The sequence below is a fragment of the Pan paniscus genome, chromosome 13 (assembly GCF_029289425.2).
Source record: "Pan paniscus chromosome 13, NHGRI_mPanPan1-v2.0_pri, whole genome shotgun sequence".
Lineage (NCBI taxonomy): Eukaryota > Metazoa > Chordata > Mammalia > Primates > Hominidae > Pan > Pan paniscus.
Window position 1 is genome coordinate 132,158,288 of NC_073262.2, and position 23,900 is coordinate 132,182,187.

Genomic DNA, 23,900 nt, shown 5'->3' on the forward strand with positions numbered 1-23,900 from the left:
AGGGAGGTCAGTGGTTTCCAATGACAGTTTTCTGACATGAAACATCAGGGCAGCAGGGACACATCCGTGTCCTCACCCTGGTTTGGTTGGGGCTTAGTTTGTGCCTCACAGAGAAAAGATGCTCACGAAACACTGGATGAGAGAATGAAAATGAATGAATCCTCCAAGGTGATAAGTGGAAGAGATCCCTCTTTGGGAGCAAGCAGATGGTTTTCAGGTCCCTAAAGAGGGGCAATGAAGCAGCAGCCCCATATGGGTGCCCACCCCAGGCACAGCCATTTATTTCCAGTGGCTCTCACATACACACTGACTTATGAACTGAAAAATAGGACAAAGGCATAAGCATTCCAGGGGGAGGAAGAACAAGGAAAGCTGACCCACCAAGCTCCAAAGCGATCATTTTCCGCTCTTGGGCATAAAAGTCCAGCCAGAGGCTTATTTCTGTATGTTAAACATTATGGATTAAAATCTAAGAACAATAGTTATGTCTCCCATACAGTTATGACATGAGTATCTCTCCTCTTTGTAAAGACTTAAAATCTGTAGCAAATGAAGTGTGAAATCGGGCCACACACAGTTCCTGGAGGCGTATGAAGGCTGCAGGCCACACCCATGGGAATTCTCTTTCCCCAAATTACTGATTTCACCTGTACCCTCATTTTCTCAAACTTTGCTCTGGAGACAGAGAAACCCAGGGAGTTTTGTGCCCCAATACAACACATGCCAAATAAGACCATGGAAGAGAGGGGCTGAATCTTCTAAGTCTCTCTGAAAGGCCATGAGACCCCTGCCTTTAGTGCGTTGGTGTAAGGTCCGTGGTCCCCAGGCTGGCAGCGTAGGCATTGTTTGCGTAGCATCTCGGGGCCATCCCAGACCCTCTGGCCACATTCTGCATTTAACAAGATCCTCATATGATTCATGTGCACATTAAGGTTTGAGAATGCTGCACCAAAATGCCATAAGGTCAACCCCCGACCCCGCCAAAAAAAACCCAAAAATGTATTTCTACCTGCTGCCTGTTTTTTCTCGTAGTGAACATTAAAACTTTGCATAAGGACACTGAATGGGCTACAAAGGCTGCTATAATCCTGAATATCCTCCTAGAGGACACTGCTGGGGGTGGAAGGCATTAGAGGCAGTGTTGCTCAGCAGTAGGAACCCCAGAGAAAAGTCCAGAAATCTCCCTTCATTCTTGTCCTGCCTTTACCATAAATTAGCTCTTGGGCCTTGGATAAATGGCTTAAATATCTCTTAGACCTTGATTTCCTGGTGTTTAAAATAAAATAGGTGGAGAGACCTCTAAAATCCCCTTCTACTCTAAATTCTCTGACCCTGAAAATGTCACCCATGATACCATCCTTGCCCTAATATATTTAACACGCCACCAACATTCCCCAATGCTTCTATAACTGTCCTCATGGGACATACATTTCAACCTTCTGAAATAGAAACATGACAAGATGTCTATCCTTTGGGAGGTCATTTCATTTTTATTTTTTCTTTTTTTTATTATTATTATTATACTTAAAGTTTCAGGGTACATGTGCACAATGTGCAGGTTAGTTACATATGTATACATGTGCCATGCTGGTGCGCCGCACCCACTAACTTGTCATCTAGCAAAATTATTTTTTAATTTATAATAAATGATTCAAATATGTGATTGCATTTTCTGTGCAGGCGATGATACAATCATCCTTCTGTTCTGTAACATAAAATGCAGCAATGGCTTTTTAATTACATTAGTACCAAGAATTATAATTCTAACATAAGCCAATGAAATTCTAGACAGGCTTATTCTTTACCCATTAAAAAAAAGCAACAGCTGGGCTGCACTTACTTTTATGATCTCTATGGTTAATGTGTTTCTAATAATTATTATTGTACTTTTATTACTCATAAAAGCACTTTCTCTCTCAGAGGTCCACAAAGCAGTTTCTGCAAGTAAAATCTGTGGAAGAGATCACCCTGCTATTAGCAAATAAACATATCTCAGACATCTTCACGTTAGCATTAAGTCTGGAGCATCACTCTCTGACTCAAAAATGTTTAATGAACACTGTCATAAAGCTATTTAGTCAAAAGAAAGGGTTTCCCTCATCTCTTAGAAAAAAATATATATATTTTTTGACACAGAGTTTTGTTCTCGTTGCCCAGGCTGGAGTGCAATGGTGCAATCTTGGCTCACCAAACCCTCCGCCTCCTGGGTTCAAGCAATTATCCTGCCTCAGCCTCCTGAGTAGCTGGGATTATAGGCATGCATCACCCTGCCCGGCTAATTTTGTTTTTTGTTTTTTTTTTAAGTTCAAGAGATTTAATGTACCACCTGGTGACTGTAGTTAATGATGATGTATACTTGAAAATTGCTAAGAATAAATTTTAAGTACATACTGTGGAATGAATAAATCAGACTAACATAAGCATTATGTCACATAGGTATCATTTTTTGTGGTAATTTTGTATTTTTAGTAGAGATGGGGTTTCTCCATGTTGGTCAGGCTGGTCTCGAACTCCCCACCTCAGGTGATCTGCCCTCCTCAGCCTCCAAAAGTGCTGGGATTACAGGTGTGAGCCCCCGTGCCCAGCCCAAGAAAAATAATTTCTTATAATAAATTAGCCTCTTTTATCTGTAATAACACTTGCCACTGGTTTATCAAGTATTTCCCATCCACTATCCCACTCTGCACCCCCTCTCACTGCTTTCTTCCCTAGTGAAAGGAGAAATTCCTACAGAGTGCTGGCAGAGCTCTGGGCACCTAAGCTCACCACACACTGAACAGAACGATTACAAAGTAACTGTATGTTCTGATGTCCTCCTTGCAAGCTGCAGTTTTGGTGCTAAAAAGGATGCAGGAAAGGTCTTTCCTTTGATTCTTTGTGGGCTCCCTTGACTCCTCTCCCATCCTATTCCTTTCTTATAAGCCAACCAGGTCACAGTGCCTTTTCAATGTCTCATGAGGACCTTTGTGTTGCATTAATGATGTAGAGGAATGAGTTCTCAGGGAAGTGATGGGTGAGTGAAGATGACATCTTCTCTTGCACTTCTGTACATTCCCACTTCCGAATCTGAAGGGGAGTTCACTGATGCTTTCAAACCAACAGAGGATAGCATCAAAGATCCATGGGTTCAAATTTTCCTGACCTAATTCTTTTTGAAATGATAAGGAAGAACTGGCAATGCTGCTTAAAATATTCCCAAAGGGTTACTACAACTTTCTGGGTCACACAATCTGTGAGATGGCCTTAGATCAGAGAATATTTTCTCACTATTTTGTAAAACTAAATTCACCGTTTACTTTCCATGCTCCCATATTTAGCAAATATCGAACTTAAAGTACAGATCTAACTCAAAACTCAGACAACTGGATTCCTATCTTATTTCCGTTCTTTTATTTGTTTTTCTCATCCAGTTCATAGACAGTTCCTGAGCATCCCATTTGGAAAGCACCATGCTAGTTGTTGCAACAGATACTGAATGAACCAGGCACAGTCACTAATGTCGAAGAGCTCACCTTCCGAGATTCCAAAGGAGGTTCTCCATGATCTCACATCTGAGTCAGACATTTCTCTGGGCTCTCAGAAATGTACTTGCAAACCTCTCCCACAGCACACAACACACTGCTCTCTAATCTATGAGTTACTCATCCAGCACCTTGTCCCTGTGGCCTTGTAACTGCTTCTCAGAGGCTATGTCTTGCTAGACCAGTATGTATCCTCCAGAGCCTAGAGGGTACCAGACACACAGCAGGTGCTCAATAACGTTGCAATGAAGGGAATGCAAAAAATAATGAATATAAAGACATATAAGCATAAATCAAAAGTCATGTGTTCCCACAACAGAAGGAAAATTCTACAGTACTTCAGAGGAGGGACCTACTTCCCATTGGAGATTAGGGACAGCTTCTAGAAGCAGGAAGATTTTGAGCTGAGCCTGAAAAATAGTTGGGGAGGTGGAAGGGTAAGTGGTAGAGACTCAGGGGGAGCAGGGCCAGTGAGGCAATAAGCATTCCAGATGGGGAACAGCATGAGCAAAACCACAGAGATTTGAGGGTGGAACTGGGGGTGCAGGGGTTGTGAGAGGGGCTGGGGTCAGACACTGAAGTAGCTGCTCATACATCAGCTATGGTGTGTGTGTCACTCAGTGAGTGAACCTGGAAATAGACAAGCCCAAGAAATGATAATTTACAGGGAGCCCTAAAAAGGAGGCACATGGTTTCGGAACAGGAGAAAATAGATATGAGGCAGACATGGACCTGAAAGGACAGTGTCTCCCAACTTGGCCACATGGGCTATAGAACAAGGACAGTGGGTATTATCAAGCAATGGACAAAGTAACTGGTTCGAGTCATTGATCATTTCCAATAAACCAAACCCAACTGAAAGAACTCAGTTGTAGGTAGGAAGAGTAGGACTTCCCAGAGCTTGAGCCTTCAAATTCCAAAGGTAGGAAGAGATGTCACAGAAGTCAGGACTCGTCAGGGGCCAGAAATGCAAGAGCTTCTCTCAGAGATAGGCCCACCCCTGGGCTCTAAAAGGTTTGAAAATGATGCCAGCTCAATTGTCTCTCAAAACAACGTCTCAGTAGTCAGCTCTGGTATCCGATCCTAATAGATTAAGGATGGTGGATTCCTAAGGCAAGAGACAGTGAGGTTTCTAGGGAGTCTTCTCAGAGTGGAGGCCTGATCCCATTTACCTATCAACATAGGCCAGAGCCAATCAACAGGAAAACTATGGGATTGTTATTGAACCATTAAATCACTGCCTAGCATTTATTTTTATTACTAACTCCATGTGGACTTGAAATGATTAACAACATAATCCTTGGATGAAAAGATGTTGTGCCTATCCTTTAGGGAGTCAGCGGGAAGGGGGAGACGAGAAGCATTTTTCTGAGGCCTCTGTTTTCAGAATTGTTGTCCACAATCTGCTCTGGCATCAGAATCACCCTGCTGCCCAACAAAAGGCATCCACAGCAGAGCAAAGGACCTGGAATATGACTTTTTGCCAGGGGAAAACCTAACTTTGGGGGAAAGGGATTCAACTGGGTAGAAAGGGGGCAATAGGGAATTAGAAGAAGAGAGAGAATCTTGTGGTGGTTAATTTTATGTATCAACTTGGCTGTGCCACAGTGCCCAGATATTTGGTCAAACATCATTCTGGATGTTTCTGTGAAGGTGTTTTTGGATGAGGTTTACACTGAAATCAGTAAGTTTAATATATCTAGTGTTCCATTATTGGAACGCTAAGCCTGTGGGAGTTATTTCTATCCTACTGCTCAAGGTCATTGCCAAGGTCTGATTATTCACTCATACAAAAATTCAAAAAAATCGTATCCTCCAGCATAAATGGGCTAAGAAAAGCAGATAAGCAGATTGCCCTTCATAATGTGAGTGGCCTCATCCAATCAGTTAAAGACCCAAAGAGAACAAAAGCCTGACCTCCACTATGCAAGATGGGATTCTGCATGCAGACAGCTTTTGGACTCAAACTGCAACTCTTTCCTGAGTCTCCAGTCTATAGGCCTCCCCCATTAGATATTGCACTTGCCAAGACTCCACAATTGCATGAGCCAGTTCCTTAAAACAAATCATATATATATATGTGATTACATATATAATTTATATTTATATATATTTATATGTATATATAAATTATATTTATATTTATATTTATAAATTATATTTATATTTATATATACTTTATATTGATATTTATATATTAATTATATACAATCTATATTATATAATTAATATATAATATATATAATCGCCATCCAATGTTCCTGTTCCTCCAAATACAAATTTCTTGACCTAGAGAGACATAGTCCATGGAATCTAATTTGGATCTAAAGAAGAATTAAGGCCTAAACCAACCAAGAGCCCCGTGCTGATGCCCTGACACTCACCTGTGAGGTAATTAAGGAGTCAATCACCAATAGGCCGCAGCTGGTAGCCTAACAACCTTGATGAACAAGTTCAGAGAGAGATCTAAAGCTTTTTTTAAGGAGAAGGAAAGATCAGAATCAACCCTTGGTAACACGAAAGCAGTTTTCAAGAACAGAGAGCTCCTTGCGATGTTGAAGTAAACATTTATAAAGACCTTCCCCCAAATACTGCAATATCAAGAACAGCAAGCTTGAGCTTTATCACAAACCACCCATCAGCTCGGGATTGTGAAATACGCCCTCGCCCAAGTGCCTCTGACAGAAAAGAAATGAGTTCCATTACCAAATGAAAGCGGGGTGGAAATAACAGAATTGCTTTTATTTTGATGGATGATCTAATAAAAAGACATAAAAATGATTAGAAACAATAAAATTAAATCACAAAATACAGTTCTATTTGTTTTGTGCTATGGAGTGGATTCTTACATTGGGTGGAAGGTTGGACTGTATAACTTCTAATTTTAGGAAACAGTAAAAAGAAAAAAAGTGATGACAACAGTCTTTCATTGCTAGAAAGCTACTTCTAAGACACTGAAACAGCCATTGCAACAATCATAAAAAGTCACAGGAACCCAAGTAGGCACACACACACACAAAAAAAGATTTTCCATTCCCTCTGTTCCTGCCTTAGGGAGTTCAAGTCCCCACAGACATTTCTCTCCAACTTAACAGTGTGCGCCAAGGTGGTGCGTCTTAGAATGAAATGGACGTGGTCATTCCAGCCTAATCATTTGCTTAGAGTCACTGAGGGGTAATAATAATGGCTCAGATAAGATTATTGCCACAGTTTCCTTAAATTCACTGAAGGGCAATACAGAATCAATGACAGCCGAGGCTCTACTAGAAACACCTGAGGTGGAACTGGGAGGCAACACGGAAGGAGGAGGTGTTAGCTCAGAGGCACCAGAAGCTCTTCAAAAACCTGCACGTTGTGCACATGTACCCTAAAACTTAAAGTATTAAAAAAAAAAAAAGAAGAAGAAGAAGAACAAGAAGAAGCTGCTACCCCTGATGGAGATGTGCTGCCTCTGAAAGGATCTGCTAAAACTGATTTGGATTCTTCACCACGGCTTTTGATTCGCTTTTTTTCACATTTGACAAGGCTGGCCAAGTTACCTGCCCGGTGCTAAACACCTACCTCTATTACCTTTTCAATGAGTCCATTTGAAGCTTCCAGGCAGAGCCTTCTAGCTAGAGCTTACCTGCAGAGAAGCCCACAACACACATACATTAAAATAACATGACGACCGCCTTACGGAATCAACGTTTCTCCAGAAGGGCCACCCGTAATAAAAGAAAGCTCACAATGAATCTCACCACTTTATCAATCAAAAATTCTGGTTCCTCTTACAGGACACTTCTCTCGTGCCAATATTAACTTTTTCAGAGCTAATCAGACCTCAAAATTATTCACTGGGAAGCCTGAGAAGGCCTGGGGGAAGATCTGTGTGTCTCCTCCTCCTCCCGGAAGGCTCACTCAGAAGGCAGGAAGGCCTGCCCCTCCTCCGCCCCCTGCCAGTGGCTTTTCTTAGTCTCTCACCCTTCCTCTCTTCTGGCACCTCCTTATCAAATACGTTCTCCCATAGACAAGTCCTGCATATGAAAAAGAAATTATATTGAAATGTGAGCTGACTGAAGAGTTAACTATGACAAAACTGAGTATTGATGCCTGCTCTTTCTTCCGTTACCTAACTATGCATCTTTCCAATTCTTGCCCCCTTTGCTTCTCTATAAAATTCCTCCTATTAGTCTCATCTCCATAGCAGCATCGACCATCATCTCTAATCAGAAAATTCACAACTATACACACACACCATCCCGCTTGCCCTTACCCTCAAACCTCACATTTTCCTATACTTAATTAATTCTAAAAATAAAATTAAAATTAAAAAAGAAAAAAAAATGTTCTCCTTAGCCTCCTCTTCTTTTCTCCAGTTATTTTACCCCTCCCTAGCCATGACTCTCATAGAAGAACACTGAGTGTCCTTCACATTTTTTTCCCATAAAGTATGTTGATACATGAAGTTTCTCCTCGGGAAGAAGAGCAGACTGGTCCAAAGTGGCATAGACAGGAGGGCACGGGATGTAAAGGGCAGGCTTGGCCTCCTGGAAGGAGCCTCCTGGCTCTGCACCTCCTGGCCTCACTCTAGTGGCTCACCTCACTCCCAGAAGCAGGGAGAGTTTGGGCTTCAGTTTCCATTTGTGTTCTTTTTCAAAGATTTAGCAGATATGATTACTTTCACTATGCTTTCAGGTTCCTGACCACATTCTGCCTCCTCCAAGGAATATCCTACAGGAAAATGCTATATATCTATTTATTAATTTTTATTAAATATATGTATATATTTTATTTATTTATTTATTTATTGAGATAGAGTTCAGCCTGTTGCCCAGGCTAGAGTGCAATGGCACAATCTTGGCTCACTGCAACCTCTGCCTTCTGGATTCAAGCATTTCTCCTGCCTCAGCCTCCCGAGTAGCTGGGATTACAGGTGCCCACCACCACGCCTGGCTAATTTTTTGTATTTTTAGTAGAGACAGGGTTTCACCATGTTGGCCAGGCTGGTCTCGAACTACTGACCTCAGGTGATCCGCCAGCTTCAGCCTCCCAAAGTGCTGGGACTACAGGCGTGAGCCACTGCACCTGGCCGGAAAATGCTATATTTAAGCAGCTGCAATATTATAGCTAACAGGAAAGTCACAGGTTTTCTAAGATGACAAGAACAGTACTTGAAAGCTTCTGCCAATATTCTTCTGTTAGTCCCCCTCCTCACACTTGTCAAAGTCCACTAGTACCCAATGTGCTGACGTTCCCACAAGAAGGCATCACCAAAGAAAACCTACCTGTGCTACCCTCAAAATCTCAAACAAACCATGCTCTTTTGGGGTTTGGGAATCCACTGTCACTGAACATTAACTCCAATAGAAATATGTGTATAACTAGAGACGAAAATAAAGAAAAGGTGCTGGAGATGGATGTAGCGAGTGGTGAGGGGAATAGATGTCCCCTAATGGAACAGGCCCCCCTTGTAAGGTATGAAGTCTTCCTTGTTAGAGATCTTCAGGTGGACCCTAGAGTCCACCTGCAAAATATTTTAAGGAAGCTCTAGGCCAGGTGCAGTGGCTCACACCTGTAATCCCAACACTTTTGGAGGCTGAGGCAGGGAGATCACTTGAGGTCAGGAGTTTGAGACCAGCCTGGCCAACATGGTGAAACCCCGTCTCTACTAAAAATACAAAAATTAGCTGGACACAGCGGCACATGCCTGTAATCCCAGCTACTTGGGAGGCTGAGGCAGGAGAAACGCTTGAACCCAGAAGGTGAGGTTGCAGTGAGCCGAGATCGCGCCACTGCACTCCAGCCTGGGTGACACAGCAAGACTCCATCTCAAAAAATATATAAAGAGAGTTCTATACCGATGAACTTTGACCTCAGTGACTGCTGTGGTCCTTTGTTCATCTGACTCCCAAACTGCTGCCTGGAAACAGGAAACAGGAGGCAGAGGAGGAAGCTGTACTCGGGCCTTGCCCCCATGCCCTGGCCACATCTGCTGAAGAAAAAGTGGAACAGGGCTCAGGGTTCCCATAGTGTTTCTGATGCCGGCTCCACAAAGAGCAAAGTTAATGTGTCATCTCATCCATGCCTCTTCTCAGTTTCTTCTCTTACTTTTCTCTGACGTCTGTAACTCTATTATCATAGCCAGGGAAATGCGAAGACTAAGGAGGAAATTACCACATTGGCAGGCAACAGTCCCCAAAACGGGTAAGTGAATGACTGTGTTTACCTTTTGTTTCTTCCATTTCTCTTGATTGTACTACTGGATATAATGACCATTACTTCTCACAAAATCTCTACTTTATACCAAAGCAAGAGGATCTATCACTACACAAATGCATTACAATTACTTTGAAAATCATATGGAGATTTAAATATCTATATGTTGCATACTGGCATATAATTGAAGCTGTACATTCTGAGGACCTCTTTAGCAAATGTACCTGTTTTCTTCCCTTCCACTCTTGCTAATGTATACAGTGCACTTTCCCCATCCCAGTGGTTTTAATTCCATTCATATTCAGATGAGTCCCAAACTGAAATCTTCAGTCCTGATGTCTCTAAATACTCATGTCCTATGTCCAACCACCATTCAGTTTTAAAACTACTCCCTTAAGTTTATGAGCAAGGGATTTAATTGGGCTGAAAGGGGGCAACAAGGAATTAGAAAAATAGAGAGAATCTTGTAATAGTTAAATTTTATCTATCAGGCTAGGCACAGTGGCTCATGCCTGTAATCTCAGCGCTGTGGGAGGCCAAGGCGGGGGGATGGCTGGAGGCCAGGAGTTCCAGACCAGCCTGGCCAACATGGCAAAACCCCATCTCTACTAAAAATACAAAAATTAGCAGGGCATTGTGGTGTGTGCCTGTGGTCCCAGCTACTCAGGAGGCTGAAACAGGAGAATCACTTGAACCCAGGAGCCAGAGGTTGCGGTAAGCCAAGATCACACCACTGCACTCCAGCCTGGGCAACAGAGCGAGACCCCATCTCAAAAACAAAAAGAATGTATATATCAACTTGGCTTGAGATAGATAGATAGATAGATAGATAGATAGATAGATAGATAGATAGATAGAGCAAGGATGAAAGGGGTAAGAACACATACATACTTATGTATTTATTCAGGTAAATATTCATGTAAATATGTGTATTTACAAGCTACCAGGCATCCCCTTACCTCTGACGGCTTCGTGGTGCATTTTCCTTTTCCTGAACACTCCAAGTCATTTGCGTGACTCTCCCCCGGCACACAGGTGCTGACCTTCACCACCAGAGTTAAGCGCAAAGCCACAATAGACTTAGTCACAGAATCATTCACAAAACCTAAAAGAAAATGAGGCAAAAGGAAATTGTCAAGTGTCTCCTCTTTAAAGGCAGTGTGTTGAAAGCTTTACCAACAGCCTTCCTACAAGACTATGAATTTAGTGTAGGCAGCACTCAAGTCTGACAAAACAAAATGCAGTGAGGCAAGGGAATAAAGCACATGGCCACCATCCACTGAGACCTCAGGACTTTAGGGCAGCCTGGTCCTCCCAAGCCTCATAAGAAACACCTAAGGCCAAGCAAAATCAGCACCAGGCACTTGAGCAACCACCTCAGATCCTTTCGCTTTGCTCCCGCCCTTGCCCTCTGACGGCTGCTTTGTCTCTCAATTCCATCCCTGTGCTGGCGTCTTAGAATTCAGTTTCTGCTTTGGAACCCCAGTCTTCTACCAGGGAGCAGCTTACCTGCATTACCCAAGTCCTCCTCCTCCTGGCTACTTTGGAGTCACAAATGCTGGAAATCCTCAAAGGCCCCACCCATTTATCACCTGCCCTAGTCTCAGTCCCCTTGGAGTAGGCATGCAGCATGGGTACACATTCTCTGTTGAGTTTATTGATAATTGATAAGATATGCATCTTACTTGATCACCAATCTGACTCCACAGTATCAAGTTAAGCCGCACAGTTTTAGCCATCTAATAAAATGGGACTAATCATAGTTGAATATGGATTGCAGTATCATTGACACACCATATTTGTCATTGAATGATCTTTATGTCCTAGAGCAGCTATTCATACATAGTAGGTAGCAATAAATATGGAATAAATTGATGAATAAATATAGCCTCTAACTGGAAAGGAGAAATAAATATTATAAGTATTTTTGCATCAATGATTAAATTATTTTCACTAAGTAAGCATTTTTTTCTAATATGAACATTCATTTGTTTCTAATTTTTAATTTTAAAACAAAATATCGAAATTAATGAATATGATTTTAAAAAGTTTCCTCAGCTCTGTCAAGAGTAAAAGTTAAAAAGCCTCATCATTACAAAGCCACATTCATAGATAGTTTTACAACAAAAGATTTGTAAGACCAAGGGGACTACTAGGAGTCAGTGGGGAAAAGAGAGAGAAAAGAATTGATTCTAGGGCAAGTGAAATGAGTTCCATTATCAGGAAAAAGAGTAGGTTTGGATCCCTCACACCTCACACTATACAAAAGTAAATCTAGATGGCTTAAAGAGCTAAATACGAATTAAAACCTTTAAAGTGGCACTATTCACAATAGCAAAGACTTGGAACCAAACCAAATGTCCATCAATGATAGACTGGATTAAGAAAATGTGGCACATATACACCGTGGAATACCATGCAGCCATAAAAAAGGATGAGTTCATGTCCTTTGCAGGGACATGGATGAAGTTGGAAACCATCATTCTCAGCAAACTATCACAAGATCAGAAAACCAGACACCATATGTTCTCACTTATAGGTGAGAGTTGAACAATGAGGACACATGGACACAGGGAGGGGAACATCACACACGGGGGCCCGTCAGGGGCGGGGGTGAGTAGGGGAGGGACAGCATTAGGAGAAATACCTAATGTAGGTGGTGGGTTGATGGGTGCAGCAAACCACCAGGGCATGTGTATACCTATGTAACCAAACTGCACGTTCTGCACATGTGTCCCAGAACTTAAAGTATAATTAAAAAAATATAAAAAACAAACAAACAAAAAAACCTTTAAAACTTCAAGTGGAAAATATACGGGGCTATTTCATTGATCTAAAGATAGGGGATTTATTAAACAAGGTGCAAAATAATAACCATAAAGAACAATCAATTTAACTTTACCCAATTTTAAATTATATGTACATAGCTACCATAAAAAAAGACAGTAGACAAGACACAGGCTTGAAAATGAAATTTATAATGCATAAAACCAGCAAATGCTTAGCTGTCAGAATATATGAAGAATTTTTTTGGCAAACTGCTTTTTTCTCAACGTTATTTATACTTATATAAATATTGAAATCTATGAAGCATTAAGAAACGCTGTTACGCATATGTATACATACAGTAAAAGTATACCAAGATGCATGGAAAGGAACACACCAAATTCAGGAAAAGGATCGGGGGAAATAGGGGTAGCCAGGGAGACGGAGCTTCTGACCACCTATATAATATTTTATTTATGTATTAATAATACATAGAGCAAATACCACAAAACACTTATTCAATCTTGTGTACAAAAAAATTATATTCATTTCCATACTTTTATTTTATTTTTAGACGGAGTCTCACTCTGTTGCCCAGGCTGGAGTGCAGTGGTTCAATCTCAGCTCACTGCAACCTCCGACTCCAGGGTTCACATGATCCTCTTGCCTCAGCCTGCCAAGTAGCTGAGATTACAGGCACCTGCCATCACACCTGGATAATTTCTGTATTGAGGCGGGGTGTCACCATGTTGGCCAGACTGGTCTTAAACTCCTGACCTCAAGTGATCTCCCCGTCTTGGCCTCCCAAAGTGCTGGGACTACAAGCATGAGCCACCACATCCAGCCTATAATATTTTATTTCTTTCTTAATAACATAGGCCGGGCATGGTGGCTCATGCCTGTAACCCCAGGATTTTGGGAGGCAGAAGCGCGTGGATCACGAGGTCAGGAGTTCAAGACCAGCCTGGCCAATATGGTGAAACCCTCATCTCTACTAAAAATACAAAAATTAGCCAGGCATGTTGGCATGCGCCTGTAATTCCAGGTACTCGAGAGGCTGAGGCAGAAGAATCGCTTGAACCCGGGAGGCAGAGGTTGCAGTGAGCCAAGATCATGCCACTGCACTCCAGCCTGGGTGACAGAGTGAGACTGTGTCTCAAAATAATAATAATAATAGAGCAAATTTTGCAAAACATTAAATCTTGTGTACAATGAAATCTTATACTCATTTCCATAGTTCTATGCTTTTTTTTTCTTTTGAGACAAAGTCTCACTCTGTGGCCCAGACTGGACTGCAGCGGCATAATCTTGGTTCACTGCAACCTCTGCCTCCCAGGTTCAAGCAATCCTTGTGCCCCAGCCTCCCAAGTACCTGGGATTACATATACGCGCCATCACACCCAGCTAATTTTTGTGGTTTTAGTAGAGACGGGATTTCACCATGTTGGCCAGGCTGTTCTCAAACTCCTGGCCTCAAGTGATCCTCCCGCCTCGGCCTCCCAAAGTGCTGGGATTACAGGCAGGAGCCACCATGCCCAGCCAATTTTATGCATATTTTAAATATTGTGTAACCAAGTTTTTTATTTCGATTATCATAGTTCAGGCATCACAACTTCAAACAGGCTTTGACAGGTTAGGAAAATATTAGTATCCAGAAATCTAGAATACACAGTCCCAAAATGACTTTGTGGTCACCTTCTCTAGACGTTTCCTCACAATTTGTTCTTATAAGTACGTTAAGTTGGCCAGGCGCAGTGGCTCATGCCTGTAATCTCAGCACTTTTGGAGGCCAAGGCAGGTGGATCATGAGGTCGGGAGATCGAGACCATCCTGGCCAACATGGAGAAACCCTGTCTCTAATGAAATACAAAAAAATTAGCCAGGCATGATGGTGCGTGACTGTAGTCCCAGCTACTCGGGAGGCTGAGGCAGGGGAATCGCTTGAACCGGGAGGCGGAGGTTGCAGTGAGCTGAGATTGCACCACTGTGCTCCAGTCTGGTGACAGAGCGAGACTCTGTCTCAAAAAATAAATAAATAAATAAGTATATTGCATTAAAAAGTAATAATTAACTGGATAGAAAACAGAGCCCACGTTGGTTCACCTTGCCTGCATGGTACCTAGCATCACCTCATTAACTGATGGTCACTTGAGAACATGCTGCTTCTATTGACAACAAATTAGCAAAACTTCCCAAATATTTTCAATGTTCTCAATGTTGAAGTCCTTGCACACTAAGGTGTTGCACACTCCTAAAGCCTGTTTTCACAGGTTTACTCAAAGTATTGCTTGACACAGGTTCACTTTTCATACTTTTAAAGAGAAGGATATTTTGAGAAATTTGGCTTAAAAAGTCAGGACAGACTTCCTACATTGTTTCGTTTTTCATACTTCTTTTAAAAGTTTTCATAAATGTAAGACTTCTCTCATGGCCTCTCAGCTATTTCTGTTTGTCTTTTCTGTTTGTTTATTATCTTTGGGGAAAGATAGAAAAATGATATCACAAATATCTACGATGACTAATAACCCTTCTGAAAACAGATTGAGCCTCTAAAAATTTAATAGGAAGTGCCCACATTAAGTAAGTATATATAGGCCAGGCACAGTGGCTCACGCCTGTAATCTCAGCACTTTGGGAGGCAGAGGCAGGTGGATCACCTGAGGTCAGGATTTCAAGACCAGCCTGGCCAACACAGTGAAACCCCATCCCTACTAAAAATATAAAAATTAGCCAGGCGTGATGGTGAGCACCTGTAATCCCAGCTACGTGGGAGGCTGATGCAGGCTTGAATGCAGGAGGCAGAGGTTGCACTGAGCCAAAATCGTGCCACTGCACTCCAGCCTGGGCAACAAGAGTGAAACCCCGTTTAAAAAAAAACATAAATAAGGAAGGGTGCAGTGGCTCATGCCTGTAATCCCAGCACTTTGGGAGGCAGAGGCGGGCGGATCACGAGGTCAGGAGTTCAAGACTAGCCTGGCCAACATAGTGAAACCCCGTCTCTACTAAAAGTACAAAAAATTACCAGGCATGGTGGTGGGTGCCTGTAATCCCAGCTACTCGGGAGGCTGAGGCAGGAGAATCACTTGAACCCGGGAGGTGGAGGTTGCAGTGAACGGAGATTGCACCACTGCACTCCAGCTGGGTGACAGAGTGAGACTCCATCTCAAAAAATAAATAAATACATAAAATAAATAAATAAATAAAATAATAAGTATGTATATACAAATATATGTAGTGTGTGTGCATTTTAAGAACATGTAATATAGATGTGTGTGGAATACATACACGTAATTTAAAGTACAGTCATACAATGAAGATTACTGAGCAGGATGGATCTTAAAAAATTCTGAACCAAACAACCACCTTTGAGAAGGCTGTGAAGAGCCTCTACCTTCTAGGGTAAAAGCGGGACTGTCTATGGGACAGGCAGTGCATGCTTGAGGGACCACTCTGGAAGCCCAGTGAACCTCGCAGCCATGATTCAGGGAAATGCAGATGGTCCTTGAAGCAGTCCTGAAGTCCTGAAGGATGGAATTAACCTACAGGCAGGTGTTTCAGGCTGAGATGGTAAATGTTTGGCCCAATAATATTAAATCTGTAGAACCATTTGCTTCCTCTGAAAGAAATCTGGAGGGTGCTGCTATGGTTTGGCTGTGTCCCCACCCAAATTTCATTGTGAATTGTTGTTCCCATAAGCCCCACGTGTGGTGGGAGGGATGCAGTGAGAGGTAATTTAATCGTGGAAGTGGTCACCCTCATGCTGTTCTCCTGATAGTGAGCGAGTTCTCATGAGATCTGATGGTTTTATAAGGGGCTTTTCCCCCTTTTTCTCAGCACTTCTACTTGCTGCCACCATGCGAAGAAGGACATGTTTGCTTCCCTTCCACTATGATTGTAAGTTTCCTGAGGGCTCCCAATCCCTGTGGAACTGTGAGTCAGTTAAATCTCTTTCCTTTACAAATTACCCAGTCTTGGGTATGTCTTTGTAGCGGTGTGAAAACTGACTAATACAGGTGGGGTTCTCTTAAATTGGGATCCATACCATCATCTGCCTATACAGTTTTGTGTGGCTTTGGAGCTTCAAAAGGCTAGGCCTGGACTATGGGAGGAGAGGAGCCAGACCCCATCTTCTCCTTTGTCTGGCCAGAGGACTATAAAAAGCTATTATCCCGGGCTTGCGACAAGGCCACCTGGATGAAATCAATTGCTGTGGCCATGTGCTTTGGAAATGCACCAATGCATGAAGAACCACCAGGGTTACATGGCTTCTCAGCTCATCCAGGCCATCGCATCCTAGAGGTGAGGGAGAGTAGATACCCACCATCTACCATGCTAAATGGGGGCCATCCTAGGGCAAAAAATAAAGCAAGCTTTGAATTGAAGAGCAAAAGGAATCTGTACGCTCTGAATGGGATTCTGATGTGCAATGATTCCTGGAGATCCCTTTAGTGCCAGGGGACTGGCACAAATCTGATGAGGTCGTCTCGCTCTCAGAACTGCTTCCAGTAGCTGTGGTCAATTGATCTCTGGGTTGTACTTGTGTATTTCCTGGGCATTCAGTCAAGTCTTGTTAAAGCTAAGCCAGTTCCCCACATTCTATGCAGAATTAGGAGAGAAGTGTCTCTTTTTCAAAGTCAGGAAATCAGAGGCACTCATACATAGAGAGAAGGAAGCCCTGCGAAGATGTCATCTCATGAGTGTTAGACAGAGGAACACAGGGGAGCAGTGGGGACAAGACAAAGGACAGGGATAAGACCCAAAATGGAACAAACCAATGGGTGAAGGGAACCCATCAAGGAAGAACCCGAGTAACTGTGCCGAGTGAGAACCTGACATGTCCGGCCTGCCCATGTTGGCTGCCATGCCAGCGCAGGTGGGTTCCTAAGTGGCCTAGGTCCCCCAAGCAAACACCTTGTGAAAAGCCGCAGGTTCCTCCGTACTTCAATCTCTAGTGTGTATGCCAGTTTCTCCTGTGGGCCCTGTACTGGTTGAGAAAATAGAAAACTGCCAACGATAACAACTCTATTCATAATTGTCTAGGGTTTGTCTCAGACCTCTGGGATCCCTCAAATCCCATCACTGAGGCTATGGGAAACATTTACCCTGATTCTCCTTGGGACAGAGGAAGACATGGCTATGACTTTAGCCAGCCCGGAATGTAAATGAACAACGTATAATCAACACCTCAATTATCTAGAAGAAACATTCCTGCATTACTCATAAAAGGTGCTAAGACAATGTGCTGGAAATTGTTAAGTAGGAATAATAACCCAAGTAGGCTGACCATGGAATTTATCTTCAAAACTAAGATGCCTTTCAAAATACAACTTTTTATAATTATGCCTGGACACAGGCATAAAGTGAGACTCTCCCAGGCAATGGGACAATATAGTCACCCTGCACTTAATGTCCCAGGGAGCATCTGGAGACAGAATATCTGCAAAGTCCTACATCAATGCTAAGAATGTTTTTAACAGGCAGAAGATGGATTCAAAAAAGTAGTATGACGTTCAATTCAGCCAGGCATGGTGGCTCACACCTGTAGTCCCAGCACTTTAGGATGCTGAGACTGGGGGATCACTTGAGCTTAGGAGTTCAAGACCAGCCTGGACAACATAGTGAAACCTCGTCCCTACAAAAAATTTTACAATGGCCAGGCATGATGGCTCATGCCTATAATCCTAGCACTTTGGGAGTCCGAGGTGGGCAGATCACTTGAGGGCAGGAGTCCGAGACCAGCCTGGCCAACATGCTGAAACCCCATCTGTACTAAAAATACAAAAATCAGCAGGGCATCATGGCATGTGCCTGTAATTCCAGCTACTTGGGAGGCAGAGGCAAAAGAATTGCTTGAACCCGGGAGGTGATTGCAGTGAGCTGAGATCGTGCCACTTCATTCCAGCCTGGGTGACGGAGTAAGGCTCTGTCTCAAAAAAAAAATAAATAAATAATAAAAATTAGTTGGGCGTGATGGCACACACACCTGTAGCCCCAGCTACTCAGGAGGATCACTTGAGCACAGGAAGGGGAGACTGCAGTGAGCTTTGATTATGCCACTGCACTCCAGCCTGGGTGACAGAGTAAGACCCTGAAAGGAAAAGAGAAGAGAAGAGAAGAGAGAAAAGGGAAGGGAAGGGAAGGGAAGGGAGAAAGGAAGGAAAAAGAGAAAGGGAAGGAAGGAAATTCATGGGCAACAAGGTCATGATAGGAGATTAATAAAAGTCAGAGTGAGTGGAGACATTCCTCAACTTCAAGTAGGGCATTAGGAGACAAATATCTCTTGGTGTCTCAGTAAAGACAGGCACCACAGGTCTGATGCAGAGTGGTATTTTATGTCCAAAGAGAACTAATTGCTATCTTCCTAAGATTTCTTACTGAAAAGTTTATTTAAATTGGCTTTGGGAAGTAAGGAAATTAACAATTTAGGCAAAAGTGCCTCTTCTGTGGTGCTTTCTATTCTTCCTTTATGGCCCTGAACCATGTAGACACCTTACACCTCTCCCAGCAGCCTTTACACATCTTGCTCACCCCAACTCTGTAAACATTTCCACAATGCCCCCTTTGTCTGGAATACTCCTCCTTCTTCCAGTCTTACAGCCATTGAGATCCAGCTCAGAGACCACCTTATTCATAAGCTTCTCCTCCATATTCTAGCCCACTCTGAGCTCTACCATGTCCATCTCTGCTCAGGCATAAAACATCATGTACCTCTTCCTGATCATTTTGTATCTTGGGTGGCTTCTTATACCACCTTTACTGAAGCTTCCTTGATGGCAAGGGACAAGTCTTAGAGAAGTGGTGAGTAGGGAGTCAAGATACAGGTACATTAATAGCCAAAGCAGCAAAGACAATTCCCAAATAGGAGTTCTTAAAATGTTTTATCATCCAATATGTCCACTTTGAAGAACAGCAATCATTTGGATGTACAAATTCCAGTTTACTAAAAAAAAAATTGCTTACCAACTGGTGATTACCTTTGATAGAGAAATGGAGCCTGCTAGAATGTTGGGATGCTACCAGTTCTTATTCCAAGTAACACTTTTATGCATAAAATAATAAAGATAAAATCAGACAGCAGTTATTATAAAAGTATTTTTCATACCTTTGCTTCATTCTCTAGTTTCACATTAAATTATTTATTAAGATCTATATCATCTCTGTCTACTTACTAAGCATTTAGACCACATAATGGTCTAAAATGTTATAGACAAGGCTTTCTTCCAATGATTAGTTTTAAAGTCCTATTTAACTATTATACTTACCCAGCAATAATGCAAATGAATGTGTAGTTAAAAATATACAAGGCATAGTTTTCTAGATAATTTGCTTCCATTTCCTTGATGAACACTTACTGAACTCGCGTCCACCAGTGAGACACCACTGTAAATTCTAAGGTTACAAAGATAAATCACTCTTGGTTTCTGCCACTCCAAACTTTCAGGCAAAAGTAGCAGTTCTTAACTAGTGTTGAAACTAGTAGCTTCAAAAGTTTGCAGGAGCTTTTTCAAAGCCTGTATATCCAGGCTCCAAAATAAGTGATTCAGAATCTATAGTCTTGGATGGGTCCCTGGCAGGCATGTTTTTGTGAAAAATGCTGTAAGTAATTCTGATGTGTGCTTCCAGTTAAGAACCACTGGTCTGGTACAAAAACTAATCTAAGTCACATGAGTGATGCGTATTATTATTAAAGTAAAAATCACCTTGAATTAAAGGCAACCTTATGCACATCTAAAATTGGAATATTTTACTCATCTATTTTTGAAATCTAGGTGATGAGATGATATTTAGACAAAATTGATATTCCCAAGTTCATCATAAGTCTCTGAAGTTCTTAGAGACAACTCTGAAAACGGTTTCTATATTAGCTTTATTTGCTTATTAAGACTGTATTTTGGTCCTAAAATCTGTTAATAGATGATTACTGAAATCAGTCTTTGCAACAGTGTGTCACACATTACCACGTAACTCCTAATTATTTTAACCAATCCCCTAAAGTGGATCAACAGGACAAGCATGTTATTTGCAGCAATGTGCTGTTCACACAATAAGAACAGTGGCTGGGGGCTCCTTCCAGGTAAAAGTGCAATTTCAGTTAGTTGTTTGTATCTCCCTTTGATCACATCTAGGGGGAAATGCCTGTATTTCCTCATAATGAAAAGCAATACTGTCCGGTTTAACTTTCATCAAACTGCAGCTGGGTCAGAAGCAAAGTAGCCCTCAGGAAATTCCACATGCCAAGAGCAGGAACTGTGCCCCTTACAAAGGGGCAGCAGGAAGAATCTGAAATGAAATAGAATTCATTCAAAAGAAGGAAGTTCTTTGGGGCTTTATAAAAGAGTGATCATTTGAGAGCTGTTGAAAAGCCAGTGTGAGTTCTTTGACACAGCACTCAAACTGATAGACACTTCCAACATACTTTATAAGAAATGCAGAGCACATGCTCACTTTTTCTCTTCCTTAATGGTAGGAAGTCAATGTACATAGCATAGTTGCTGCTGCATAGAGGTCTGTATAGAAAGGCTTGTCTTCATACTCAGAATTCTAAGATCCACAGGCCAACTGATCAGAGACGAAAACCAGTAAAGTAGCAGTGAGAATGACAGTCTGGATGCATTTACGAAGCTGTTTGAGAATAGGGAATGGGCTTTTGTCAACACCTGCATTCCCATGGTCTTTTTAGGCTGAAGAACTGGTGCCACATAGGAGGCAATGAAGGTGTCCCAATAAAGCCTGCTGTGAATTACAAGCAAGAAAGAGAAATAGAAAGGAGAGATTTATAAAAGAAAGAAGAAAAGACAGAAAAAGAGAGAGTAAAAGAGGAAGAAAGACTAAGAAGGGTGATGGGAAAAGAAAACCAAACCATAAGATAGATACTGAGGGAGACAAAAGAAAAAAAAAAGGAAATTAATACAGAGAAACAAAGTCGAAATGGAGGAAAGAGAATGAAGGCTTATTTTGGAAGACAGTGTGGCAATTCCTCGAAGACCTAAAGACAGAAATACCATTTGATTCAGCAATCCATTGCTGGGTATATAGCCAAAGAAATATAGATTATTCTATTATAAAGACACCTACATGTGTACATTCATTGCAGCACTATTCACAATAGCAAAGACATGAAATCAGCCTAAATGCCCATCAATGATAAACTGCATAAAGAAAATGTGGTACATATGCACCATGGAATACTATGCAGCCATAAAAAAGAATGAGATCGTGTCCTTTGCAGGGACATGGATGGAGCTGGGGGCCATTATCCTTAGCAAACTAACACAAGAACAGAAAGCCAAACACTGCATGTTCTCACTTATAAGTGGGAGCAAAATGATGGGAACACATGGACATATAGAGGGGAACAACACACACTGGCGCCTTTTGGAGGGTGGAGGGTAGGAGGAGAGAGAGGATCAGGAAGAATAACTAATGAGTACAAGGCTTCATACCTGGGTGATAAAATAATCTGTACAATAGACCCCCATAACCCAAGTTTATCTATGCAACAAACATGCACTTGTACCCCAGAACTTCAAATATAAGTTTTAAAAAAGAGAAAATAAAGGCTTTCTGTCAAAAATGTCAAGGGTTCTTATATCTTTTGTTATAAAAAGGCATTCTATCATCATCTGATTTTTATAACCTTATATTCCTCACTGCAACCCACAAAAAATGTAAAATTTGAGTTATTTCAAAGTTTTCACAAATAAACATTTGCTTAAATCATAACTGTATATAGTCTAAGTCTGTGATTCCATTTATGAGGCTGAAATACAGAAGCACCCTAACTGAACAGATCATGAGTCCATGTAAGGACTGGGCTGCAGGATGGGGTGGGAGGGAGAGCAGTGTAGGATGGAGGGAGAGCTGAGTCCATTCATTCAACATTCAGCAGATGTTTGCCGAGGTCAAGGTAGGAGGTAGCATTTAGGTTGAGCCCTGAAGGTGAAAATGAGCCAGCAAGAAAAGCTGGGGAGGTCAGTGTGTCAGACAGAGCTCCAGTCACCCGTGTCTTAGCTGAGGCAGAGAAGCAGGAGGGGCCAGATCACAACCGGTCTCATGAACCTTAGTAAAGATGTGGATTCCTTGCCAAGCACCATGGGAATCCATTGAAGAGTTTTAAGCAGGGGAATAACACACGATTGGTGCATTCTCAAAGACCACAACTCAAAGAACAAACAAGATTTTCATATAGATTGGATGTGAGGTATGAGGGAAGGGAAGAAATTACACATAGATAGTTTAAGCAACTTTGTGGGGGTGTGGTGGTAGGCAAGTGAATCAAGATTTCCATCGTTAGTGTACTAAATTTGGGATGCTGATGAGACCCCCAAAGGGAGCAATCAAGTTGGTGGTTGGACGTAGAATATGGGTAGTTAGAAACATCATGGCTGAAGATTTCAGTTTCGGACTCATCTGAATACGGATGGTATTAAAACCACTGGGACAGGGAAAGTGTACTTAGGGAGAGAATAGAGGGTGACAAGGCCCAGAACCAAGCTCTACAGCCTGACAGTCATGATATAAACAGTTTGACATAGATATCAGACCATCATCATACTAGAAAAATCAACTAAAACATAAATATCTTCATTATTTTCCCAAAGCAGAGTTATAAGGAAAGATAAGATCTCTGTGACCTGAAGAACATAAACAGCTTCGGGAGGTCAGACCTTTGGCAACGTTAGCATGGAAGAGGGAGACTTTGGTCTACCAGAAAAAAGGAAGTCTCAAGGACTCTACACAGCTCAACTCAACATTTAGATGCTGGAGAAAAAAAGACAGAAGAAAGGGAAGGAAGGAGGGAGGAGGAAAAATGACAGTGCTGGACTTGAGAGGCTCACTTCTATTTGCTACACAACTGGGAGATTTCCCTAATGAGTTTAAAACTGTAATGAAGGGGAACTTTCTCCAAAGATTATCCAGGGATCTGTTAACACCCTTGAGTAACTGGTTATGATGACAAATAAAAGTTGGGTTTCCTTCTCTCTCCTTCCATTTCCACTCTCCTCCTTCCCTACTCTCCTAACACACAAACAAATGCACTTACTCTGCTCTTGCCCACAACTCCAAGCTGTGCTCATTAGGATGGCAATGAAATGTTCTGCCATCATTATGGCCCTTTTAAAACCAAGACTTTGCCAAGCTCACCTCCCTTGGTGCAAATGCAAAGCTGAGGACAACCAAAAGGGGCTCCAGTCATTATCTCTGGAATGGAGTGGTCAAGCATCAGTGGAAGCACAAAATGCTGGGCTTCAGGCCATTAACTGTTTGTTTTACTGCTTGTCTCCCTTAATATTAATACTAAAGAGTCTTAAATGGACTTTGTAGTTAACACCTCATTGGGATTAATAGCAAATGGGATTTGCTTTTCTCACTTCAGCCATTTGGCTAAAGACCATTTTCTTTCCTGTTAAAGGG

General features: G+C 42.0%; 1 protein-coding gene across 2 annotated transcripts in view; it reads right to left on the reverse strand.

Moving 5' to 3' along the window:
* Window positions 1-23,900, reverse strand: part of DNER (delta/notch like EGF repeat containing) — a 358,840-nt gene that overhangs the window by 179,395 nt on the left and 155,545 nt on the right. For both annotated transcript variants that reach the window (XM_034955317.3, XM_034955316.3), the window contains exon 5: window positions 10,679-10,824. In XM_034955317.3, the coding sequence (XP_034811208.2) occupies window positions 10,679-10,824 (146 nt within the window). The remainder of the gene's footprint in view (window positions 1-10,678; window positions 10,825-23,900) is intronic.